The 12,132-nt window shown below is 41.9% G+C and overlaps 1 protein-coding gene across 1 annotated transcript; it reads left to right on the top strand.

The window, feature by feature from the left end:
• Positions 1–7,308: 7,308 nt before the first annotated feature.
• LOC111220189 (leucine-rich repeat-containing protein 3B-like) lies at positions 7,309–11,911 on the top strand. Its single transcript, XM_022743190.1, has 2 exons — positions 7,309–7,642; positions 10,568–11,911. The coding sequence occupies exon 2, from the start codon at positions 10,651–10,653 to the stop codon at positions 11,443–11,445; it is 795 nt and encodes a 264-aa protein (XP_022598911.1). The 5' UTR covers positions 7,309–7,642; positions 10,568–10,650; the 3' UTR covers positions 11,446–11,911.
• Positions 11,912–12,132: the final 221 nt, after the last annotated feature.

The raw sequence follows: 12,132 nt of genomic DNA, 5'->3' as shown, positions 1-12,132 counted from the left end.
CTGGGTGAAACTAATTCAGGTTAGGCCTCATCAAATCATTGACTAGATTGTGCCTCATATAATAATCAAAAAGACATTAAGCTAAATGGACCATTTAAAAATATTTTTTCAATTCTAGCATAAATACAGTCTTTTTTTGGTGTCATGACATTTACTGTAAAGAGAGAGAGATCTCAATAGTTCACAAAGTGATCTTCACTTTTTTTTATAACATACAGCATGGCTTGAGGAGAGTACTGATGTCTGACACAATATGAGTTTGGTGCATGACGATGATTTCATTCTGCTCCATATGAAATTGTAGATGTCGAATGCAGTTGGTTACCAACTCATGGACCTGTCTTTCTTGATGCCATATCATACAAGCTTACTGTATAGCACTTTTTAAAGTTTTCCCATATTCTTTGAAGCCTAATATGCTAGCCGCATAATCCTGCAGGATTTACAGTGATCAGAGAAACTGTGATATTCTTGGCTGCATAATCCATTCAGGATTCAAAGCACTAAGAGAAGCTGCAATATTCAATATCTGTGCATGTTTTTTTGAAGCCACACCTGTCAGCAAATAATGTAAGACAAATCCGACAAATCAAGTGTTCATCAAGAGAACACACAGGGTATTTGTATCAGCCCAAATACAGCACAAAGTGGCAACTGCTTTGTCACACAAAGAGGAAAATACACTAGAGATTTTTTTCAGAGATGTGCAATAATAAGGACAAAATAGGCTCAAAATATACGTCTTTTTTGATTCAAAAGAAACTTACAAGAACTCACTGATACAGTCAAAGATACATATTTATCTCATTCAAGTCAGAAGTAAAGGTACATTTTAAGATCTGATAAGCAAACTGACTTAAGGACTGAGTTGCCCGGAGGGACCACAACAAGCTCTCCACTGCTGGGATCCAGGGCTCAGTTGGTTCAGTCCTAATGAAGCTGGCAGGAGATTAAGTCCTGGCTGTTGTGTCAACGTTGTCTCTTTTCCTCTTCACATTCATCAGCTGTAGAGAGGAAAAGGGAGAACAGACCTTTTCCTCCAATCGGTGCAGACGAGGAGAAAGAAGCACAGAGATGTTGTCAGTATTTCCTTATGATTATACCATTGTCTATAGGTACCTGTTGGTCATTTGGTGTACAAACCATCACTATATGATGTTTAACAAATGTACAAAAATTGCCTTGCAAGAAGGAGTTAGGTAACGTTTTCTTGGAGTGCAGTGTTCCCTTTTCCCCCAAAGTGCTCCATGTCAATTTTGCTTCATTTATCAATACCCCCACCCCCCAACCCCCACCCCACCCCCTTCCTCATTTCCTCCAATCTCTCTGTCACACATGCATACACACTTTACATGATAGCCTAAAAGCTATTTAGTGGTTAATAGGTTTATCTCCCCAGAAGTGTGTCGTTGTAGCTTATGATAGCCCTTGGCTGATGTGTTTTTGCAGCCATGTATCATCGTGCAGAGCTTTGTATCTTACAGCTGTAATTCAGAAGCGCAGGATTTAATAAAACACTACACTCAAACGACAGAGGATTTTCATTCAATACTGAGCAAACATGGGCCTTTACATTTCTGCTCCGGTGGCTATCAGTCAGTGGAAATGCAGTAACCTGATTTATCTAACCATTCTATCATTCTTATCTGTCTTCCTCTGCTGTGTTGCCCACTCATCTGACCTTGGCATGATAATAATAGGGCTGAAGAGCTTGAGCTGTAATCCTGGATGTAGTGAAGTGTATGTACACAAATACCCCCACAATTGCACAATGAAGGTGAATGAAAAAAAAAACAAAAAAAAACACACCTGCAGTTTGATTTTGAAGCTGGAAAGAAAGATTTATGTCCATTATAAAAAATACAAAAGAATCACACAAGGGACTGGAAATGCTATCTTCAAAATACAAGGTTTTCATTATCTGCACCTGACAATGAGACAATTTAGATACAAAATGCTATACTTTTGCTGTACCTTCCTCTGACTTGTGATAACTTTTTCCTGAAGTAACATAGCTCAGGAATGTATGATTTTCAGGTAATTTAACACAATACTGCTTTGTTTGAAACTGTACCATTACTATTCCAACCATGTAGCACACTCAAACACAGGCTCACGCAGTGACTTCCTCTTATCTCGTACTAATGGGCAGTTTGAAATGGAATACTAAGTACTTAGTATCCAAAAATAGTCACCCATCTGAAGTTGTTGAGAAACGTTAGCAAAGTAGATGGACACCAGCGCTCTCAGTGCCACCGGCTTTCCTGTTTATTTATTGATGACACGGTGTTTGCTGAGGCCTGATGCAGCTTGACTGTTGGGGAAGTGGGGGAGAAAGAAACTTGATGTGCCATAGATCTGTTGATAGCTGTCTGAAGGGGCTGTTTGGTGCAGCGTGATGCCCTGTGTCATACAAGGATAGAGCCACTTTACAGAAATTAAGGTGACAGGTTAACAGCTGCTGCTTCCAACTGAGCACCCGACAGGTATGTCAGAGCTTGTTCTCGGAGAGAGCTCAGGTTGTGTGTAAAAGATATATCAGTTGACAGTCTACAGTGATGAGGATGATTGTCAACATGCATCTTTTTTCTTCATTTTGGCTTTCCACCCACTAAAGAACACCAAAGATGTAGATCTCAGCTCACCATTAGAGCTATGTGAAGAAAAAAAAACTCTTGTAAAGTGGAAACGCAAAAACAGCTATTTGAAATTTCATCGCTGCTTTTGACATACATGCACTTCAAACAAAGCAGATTCAATATAAAGTTTTACAGATGCTGGCAGGCAGATTGCTTCACCTTTTGACAAAGCCAGGCTGCCCGTTTCCACCAGTATACAGTCTTTATGCTAAGCTACGCTAACTGGCTGTAGCTTCATATACACCATACAGACATGAAACTGGTACCTTTACCACCTCTGCCCCCATTTCAGTGGTGAAATATTTCAACTTTAGCCTTCAGCACCAACATGTTAAAAATTGTCCTTTGAGAAAAGTCAGCGTTAGACTTGGAGATGTGAGTTCCCCCCTGGAGTTTGCTCTTAAAATGAGTTTGCTTAATTGAATTCGCTTGAGTTCACTTCAATGTTTCTTAGTAATTATTTCCTGGCAATGACTAGTCCTGACAGGAAGTAGAGCATGTAGAGCATAATGTGCACACTGATATGAACACTCATCTAGAATGAAATAATGAAATGAAAAAGAGAAACTTCTGAAAATGAAATTACAGCTCCATGTTCTCTGCCAGCATTTAGCTCAGGCACCAGGTGTGTGACAGAAGAAATGACGGCTAGCAAAATTTTAAAGGTAGAAAAACAAATCTCAACAGCTCAAGCTATGCTGACTGTGTGTGGATGCTCTCAGAGAAAAACATAAAAGAGAATAAGAATAACCTAGTTGACAAATAAAAAGCATGGCAGTATTCTTCAAGACGTGACTCATAAATATTTATACCTTTCATACGGTAACCTTTGCAGACATCCCAACAGTGTTTAGGGAAGTAAACATCTACAGCAAACCTCTAAGATTTGCAGCATTGAAACGCAGTTTGAATCTACTCATTTTTATTTTCGGGTCATATTTTCACCATCACATTTCCACATACACCCATAACATGACCTTTAAGGTAAACACCCCTCCCTGGCTGTCATTGTGAATATGTCTGAGAGACACAATGAAGGACAAAGAATTATTAATTACTTTAAAAGGGCACTGGAAAAGAGTTTCAACCACCTCTATCCTGTGTTGGCAGGAACTGCAGGCGACTTCAACAACTTAACATTTAGGATGCTGTACTTCACAATCAGTGACGCCACTTTGTTGATTGTTCACACTCTAGAAATGTTACCATGAGGTGTTTCATAGAAATAATTGCTATAAATGTGCAGCATATGGAACACTGTATATTCACTTTTTTAAGCAAGATTGCACATAATATGGATTCTACAAAAAACAAACAAACACCCAAACAAAAAAAAACCAAACAGACTTGATTCACCAGCTTCATTAGCTGATAGAGTGAAATATACCATGACCTCGATGGTACTGACTGAGATAGAAGTCAGTGTAGGCTATGCAGAAATTGTCCCTGTGTATGTTTCACTCGGGTTCAGAAATCTAGGTTCCTCGTTAGTGTGGGCAGCCCTGACAAAAAATGGTGAAAAATGGTGCAAATCATGTATTGCATATCAATTTTTGCTAAGATTTAATTTGTAACATGGAATTAGGTTGTAACCATGTTGTCCTTGTTGCCTGTGTAGAGGGACCAAGATTAGTTAGAAAAGTTAGTAAAAAAAAGCAGTAACCCTGCTAATAAGTAACGTCACTGGAAACAGCAATAAATGTGAGGAGCATGTGAATGCAGCATAAGAAATATTCAGTATTATGAAATAAAAAAAAAGCAACGATTAGAAAAAGAAATATATTAAAAAACAGAATTTTTGTAGCAGATTTTTGTTTTTCGAACCTTATTAATAATCCTGCGACCCTTTAGGTTCATCTGGTCCCACTTTTATTTTTTTTGGAAACACCTTCTGAGAATTATGACTTACAAACAACATCAGCCATTTGGAACAAGCCAGTGGGGCATAAAGCCATTCATAATCTGCTTCCACAAGACTCCAAGGCTGGTGGTTGGAAGCTTTGACAACACTCAGTCAGCCATAGCTCTGCCAGTGGGGAATTCAACTAAGATCAATGAATATCTACAACACTTTCATATTGCTAGTCCATTGTTTCCTTAATGTCAGTGATATCAGACTTCAAAGACAAGGCTCTTCACAAGGAAGATGAAGTAGGTGAACCCCCCTGTTACTAGCGGTAGCAGGAAAATCCTTTTAATACACCTTTCTCACAGCTTTTGATTAAAAGGTTCAAGACAGGCAGGGAAATAAATAAATAAAGCAGGGTAATGTTGTATTCACAAAGACAAGGCAGGACTTTGATCTTGCTCAGGGACGAGGAGTAAGCTTGGAGCCAGAGACAGAGAGTGTGTGTTTGTGTGCACTTAAGTATATACGTATGCATGTGTGTGTGTGGGTGTGTGTGTGTGTGTGTGTGTGTATGTGTGTGTCTCACGGCAAAGGCGAGGTAGGGTAGAAAATGCGAATGAAAGGGAGAGATCTCATTAATATGAGTCCTTTTGTTCCACTGCAACTTGGAGCACACAGAAAAAGCTAACAGCAAAACATTCCCACCCTGTTGAGGCGACATTGTGGAAAACTTTGCTATGAGTATTTCCTCAGAAAAATTCCTACTCAGCACTTTTGGCCTCATGAATTAATGTTAGCTTGCAGGTACTGTACACCACCTGCATGTGTATAACATAGCGGATGCCTGAGTCTGCTTTGTGATACTTGACAGACTGGAGCGAAATCAAGTAAGGAGGGAAAAAATGAAAACTTTGATCCACTTGAAAGTGTAGTCTATCAGGACTAATGCTCGGTTGATAATGCATACAGCGCCCCCGTACAGCTGCCAACCACAGTGGAGCATTTGAAGTAATCTGATAAAGCCTAAGAGGACTGACTGCCAGTGCACTCTGCTCTGTCGATGAGGAAAGTAATCCCATTTTCTGCTGTTTCACTGTCATATGCTCTTCCACCTATCTGATCTTCTTCTAGCTGACAAGAGCAGCCTCACAACCTCAGGGCCATAAAAGCAGTGAATATAGAGCGGCAGCAGCGAACACCATGCTGTGTGTGTTTCTCACTGGGACAGATAAACACCATTGTTTTGTGTTGGTTTCATCTATCAATTCATCAACGCCAGCAAGTGATACCAAGACGAAAACCAGCATGAAAACACTGAAAGATTCTGTTGTCATGAGCTGCATCTTACTGTGCTTGTGTCAGCAAATATACAGGTGACGCTGTGTTTCGACCTCTTCACTGTAGCAGCCATCGGTTCTCTGCAGAAAACAGCTTTACAACAGAGTCCAATGAAGCGAAGAAATACGAGCCTCTGCAGACCTGTAAATAGTGAAACCTAAACTTAATTAGGAATGCAATTGTTTGGAGGATGAACATAAAACCTTGTAGCCCAATAACCGAGATATGACTGCCTTTTTCACTGTTACTACTCCTGCTCATCAGTGTTAGTTTACAGGTGGACAAGAGACAGGACATGGATAGCTCAACTGAAAGGTCCAACAAAAATGTCCAACTGTGTTTCTATGAAGTCCCTAAAATAATGGTGGCAAGTAGAAACTTTGGCTGAGCAATGGATAAACTGTCCAAAAATAAAGGATGTGAAGATGATATGTTAAACTCTACCTGCACTGAGCATACACACAGTCGATTTGTTAAAGAATATGTGAGCATAATATCAACTGAAATATACCGGCCTGTCTATAAGAAAGGGCCTTAAGATTAGTTAAAACTGCAAGAGAAACCTCAACCTCAGTTTTTATTAATCAAATTACAACAAAGTATTTGGCAGCAACTAGAATCTTTTGGCTTCGGAGGATCTTGGGACATAAAAAATTATGTTAGAGGTAATTTTTCACTCTTACTTGTCACAGAGACAGTCATGAAAGAAAGAAAGAAAGAAAGAAAGAAAGAAAGAAAGAAAGAAAGAAAGAAAGAAAGAAAGAAAGAAACCCATAGCTCTAGTTAATCATAAACAAGTTGCCATTCTGCCGCTCTAGGGAAGGAGTTTGGGTGGAGTACCCCACTTTATTGATTTTAATTCCATTAATACCTTATGACTTGCTGCTTGGCAGACTCTCCCAGGCCAGAGCCCATGCACGTCTGTTTTCATAGTGGATTTGACTGGGCTCCCTTATCGGCTGGCAGCAGGCAGGAAAAGAACCTGGAGACGGCCAACGATCCACCGCCCTGGCAGCCAGGCTGCATCTCTGAAACAACAAGCTCCAGATCAAGTATGATTAATGGAGGCAGCTCCAACGCAACTGTTCTGTGTATGAGCATTGCACTGTGTATGAGATCACTTCTGTGTGTCTTTGTGTGTGTGTGTGTGTGTGTGTGTCTGAGAGAGTGTGTGTGTGTGTGTGTGTGTGTGTGTGTAGCTATGTGAGGGAGGGGTACTCCTGACTTTCCTGGCACCTGCTGCATGCACATCAATCCACTTCACTCCCAGCAATCAACAGATGCATATGAATGAATGTTATCAGCTATACTATTACGTATGTGCATGAATGAATTTTCCAACACTCAGATCCTTCCAGCAGCGACCGAATATATTAACGCTTTCCCTCTGTGCGTAAATGCATTGCGCGCCATATGTCTGCCATTTTAAACTTTACATTAACATTAGGCTTTTTTTTTGTCAGATCCAGGATCAGAGTAAGTGAGATGCCGCCATCAGTGACAGTCATGCTCTCGCGCAGCGTCCTTGCCAGTTCGCACTGGCTCCACCAGTGTTGCCTGGTTTTCTGGTTGCGTGGAAACTAAAAAAAGGCAGCACTGAGCGAGCCCTGAAGTGTAGGAGCATTTTCCAGTGGCGCGTCGCGGTTGCCGGAGCGTCTCTCGGCGCAAGTTGAACGAGCTGCAAGAAGACCAGATGGAAGCGAACCAAAATATTGACCGAATCGGTGTGCGTGGAGCGCTCTGATCTGCTGGAGCGTTTAATGTGAGCAGTTGCTGAGAAACACACCATGAAAAGGAGAGGAAAAGCGGCAAAGACGTGAGTGTGTGTGTGCTACTGACCAAAACGCGTATGTTTTCCTTGTGATATTGAACGCATCTGCTAATTTTTTTAATCCATAAATAGAGCGACTGTTTGCTGTTTTTCCAGTATTAATGAGGGTTTTCTAAACGTGATTGGTGATGAAAACAAGTACAGCATGGCGCTGACTAAAACAGGATGAGAGACAAACTTAACAAGGGTGTCAGCTCCCACAGGAGTCGTCCTTATCTCCTCTCTTTTGAGTTCATTTCATATCAGATGCTTGTTGCTTATGAGTAGAATTTAAATTGCAGCAGAACCTGATACTTAACCCACTGTTGAGCTTCAGTTTTGCCTCTTAAATGTGCTGAGCTTGTGTTGTGATTAATTTAATTTGAAGTTTGAAACTAATTGGATCTGAACCAATTTAGTGCAAGTGTAATGGCAGTGTTTTGCTCTAAGGAACAAAAAGAGCATCTCTAGGAATTGAGACTGACACTGAGTAAGGGATCGGGGAGAGGAGGATGGAGCTAAAAGCACTGAAACATGATTATAGTAGCATTAAAAGTCTGAGTTTCAAGTTCAAGATGACAAGGATGTTTTATTTTCCCTCCCATGTCATCCATACCTGCCAGTGATAATTAGAAACCAGCAGCTTATTTACCATTCATGCATTGCTTTGAGCTGTGATGTGATGCCATGCAAAGGTCAGATTCCCACATGAAAAACATTATAGCACAAAAACATATTAACATAATAAATTTGTGCTGCATTTTAATGCCGCTGGTGTTTGGGTTCGAGTCCAAATTACCGCTCCTCATACAACTGGTGCCAGAGACCTGTCAGCATAGCAGTGACAGCGGCGAATTTATGAAGTGAGACTGATGTTTGGCCTCACGAGCACTGTATTTATTGTGTATATTAAAAGCAGAGGAGTTATTTATCACAGGAGTGACTTTAGGAACACTAAGGAAGACCTCACCTGATTTAGAGGCCGTGGATTTATTGCGTTCACACTATATGGCTCTGAGAGGAGTTATGCTTGTTTTAAAGGGTATGGAGTGTTTAAAATATGAATATTTTTTATGTTTTGAAATCTGAATCTGAATTACTCTGGTGCCCCACCCTGCTTCTCATTAGGTTCACACCTCCCCTCTCTATGTGTGTAACTCATCTGCAGGCAACACTTGTTTCCTTCCTCTCCCTTTTATTCCTTCACGGCCAGCTGTCTCCATGAGCCATCCCTGTGCCTTACTAACATTTGCCCCTTTCCTCGATATCTCATTAGTGTCACACACTGTTCTCTGTGTTGTAATTGTAATGTTACCCCTCGTCTCCGTAAATCCTCTTGATATCATTCTTTCGCTCACAACCCTGTGCTTGTGTGTCCAATTTCCCTTCTTGCCCACATGCTTTCTCCTCCTCTGTCACCAACCTTCTACTTCTTCCCCCACCATTATCTCTCGCTAAAATACTAGGCTGGCACGCCATGTGACAGGAAAAGTACAGCCTTTGCAGGAGCAGAATGTCACCAATTTACTTGAAGCAAGACCTTTTATTTCCTTGGGTGTTAAACTGCATCTGTCATGCTATTTCACTTTCTCATACACCCTGTTGACACTGCGCTCAGAGGGAAATCCTTTGGAAGTCTGGCCTTGAAGATGAATGTATAAACATCTCATGTCTGAGGGAGGCAAACTACAGCAGTCACAGCTTAATAGCACAAGCTTCATCTGTGCTTTGCGCTTGTGCATCAGACTCCAAGCCCCCCCAATGGCTCATTATTGGGATTGTCTGGCAGGCATCTCTTAAACTGGCGTAACACAATGAGTGTTATTAGCTGTGTCTCGTAGACAAATCATCTGTCCCCCTCACACACACATACACACCACTATTGCCACTACACTCTGTCCTCTACCCCCCAACGTCATGTGATACTTAGAGGTACTTAGAGATCGATTTCATTTTTTAATCTTGGTAAGCGGATCTTGGCCAGTCTCCAGCCATTTTGAAAAAAAATAAGAAGTCTGGTTGAACTATGTGGTTCCTTCTTGTCTCAAAGAATACAGGCCATCACATTGTCTGTTTTGTTGGCCTTGGCGCTGTTTATAGCATTAGCATTTACCCCAAACAAAAGGATTGGGTGGCCAACACTGATGCTACACTGACTTAAGGAGTTTTTCCTTAAGAGGATTAGTAACAGGATAGGAGGTAGCACTGATCAGCTATTAATGAAGTGTGTTAGGGTGGGTAGACCTGCCATTTTCAAAGGCTTACACACAAAATATAAAGTGTAATTTACAGGACACACAGACAAGCTTTTCCCTCTGTGTTACTCAAACTTTTGAGTAAATGACCTTATGGACTAGCAACTGCAGAGCTTGACAGATACTCAGTAATAATGGTCACATCAGAATGTCTGCTACCGTTTTAGGAAGCAATGGAAACATGATATATACAACTCCATTAAATATATTGCTGGTTTTATTATTTGTTCGGAACAGTTTGTTCCTTACGGTGTCACATCACTATGTTAATGCCAGTCTCTGTGCACAGAAATAGCCCTGCACTGCAGGGATGTCAATTATAAAAGAGGCACAGTGACACCAAAGGATTTTCTTAGCTTGTTTATTGTGCTGGTATGAAGGAAATGTTTGATCCCCAGACTTTCTTGGAAATAGAACAGTAGTGCAGTTGTTTCTGGCCACGACATACTAAAATGAGCATGCAGCATTCCCGCTGCCTCCTCGCTGCAATTAGACAAGCTACTGCACCCCCCCCCCCCTTCTATGTTGAATAACAGTGTGGCCTCTGAAGAAGATTGTTAATTACCCATGGTCTCTATGGCAAAAGTGTTTCACAGTACAATCTGTGATTCTCTTTTTTCAAAGGGTTGTCTTCCCAGCATTGCTAATGTGACTTTCTGCTTTTTTAATGTCATAGGCTCAACAGCTACTGGGGAGGTTGACGTGGACTTCACCCCATGCACCCAGGTGGTCCTTCCTGGAGCATGCTCGTGTCCCACAATGTCCCTACTTGCAGACTGGCTACTGCGCCACTCAGTGGTCATGTGTTTGCTGCTGCACAGCCTGGTGCTAATGACCTTCTGCTTCCACCATGCTGCCACCAGTTGCTCCAAGAGCTGCTACTGCTCTGAGAGTGAGAGCGGCGGCAAGACAGTGCGCTGCAGCAATCTGCAGCTCACAGAGATCCCCCAGGATATCCCCAATGACACACAACGCATCTACCTGGACTTCAACCTCTTCACTACAGTCCCCACGAATGCTTTTGCAGGTTTGCCCCACTTGGTTGAACTGGATCTATCACACAATGAATTAAGCCAGCTAGAAGCAGGGGCGTTCCGAGGCCTGGGCCCCTCACTACAGTTCCTGGACCTTTCTTCTAATAAGTTAGTAAATTTTAACCCTGAGGCCTTCGAGGGCCTGCGGGCTCGCGCCAATCTAACAAACAATCCATGGCACTGTGACTGCAACTTACAGATGGCTTTGCCTCGTGTGGACCTGGAGCCTGCGTCACTGACGGGCATTGTGTGCCAGACTTCAGATCCCGAGGAAATAGGAGTTCAAGGACTTGCCTTCCTTTTGGAACCAGACATAGACCTTTGTGTGGTGATGAAGAGGACTACAGATGTGGCCATGCTGGTCGTCATGTTCGGCTGGTTCACCATGGTCATCTCCTACCTGGTCTACTATGTCAGGGCTAACCAAGAGGACGCCCGCAGACATCTGGAGTATCTCAAGTCGTTGCCCAGCAGACAGGGCAAGTCGGAGGAGTCTTCCACCATTAGTACTGTGGTATAGGGCTGATGGAGCTACACACGGGACCTGAAGTTGTAACCTACACCAAGCAGGATGCAGCTACAACCTGCCACTACACAATCATCATCAGTCTCAGACAGTTTTGCCCTGATGTTGTCACAGAGTCAAGGTGGTCAACCAGACATATGCTGGCATTAGAAAACCAGGCCGATGCAACCTAGCGCGGATGAATAATTCATCTTTCGGCGGTCCATTAGGAGTTTTTGTCGGCTGAGTTGATGGTCTAGTCTGCGCGGTAAGGGAATAAAAGCAGCGGTGTGTTTTTGGTGAACTCCAAATATGGGATACAAATGGGATTTATCCAGTGGTGCATGCACCTTGATGCACCTCTTTAACGTAGCCTACAGATAATCCAGGAGGCAACGTCAAACAGCAACATGAATAGTGGGTAAAGGCAACACTAGAACGTGGAACTTTGTGTATTGTTTTCCATTCAAATCCTTACAATATCCACCAGTATATAACAAGTAAAATTACGTTTTCCATTTAAATTGTTGTTTTGAGTTTTTTTTCTCACTGAACTCACTCAACTGTATCACAGAAAAGAAAAAAAAATAACATATCTACAGTATTTAGAATTTGGATCACTCCACTTTTTGGCAAATGCATATTCAGCTCATTGTGCTGATGCATCAAAGGACTTATTAGTTATTCTGTGAGGTGTTTGAT

This window comes from Seriola dumerili, unplaced genomic scaffold (genome assembly GCF_002260705.1).
Source record: "Seriola dumerili isolate Sdu_G_001 unplaced genomic scaffold, Sdu_1.0 BDQW01000068.1, whole genome shotgun sequence".
Lineage (NCBI taxonomy): Eukaryota > Metazoa > Chordata > Actinopteri > Carangiformes > Carangidae > Seriola > Seriola dumerili.
This window is presented reverse-complemented; position numbering and strand designations above follow the sequence as displayed.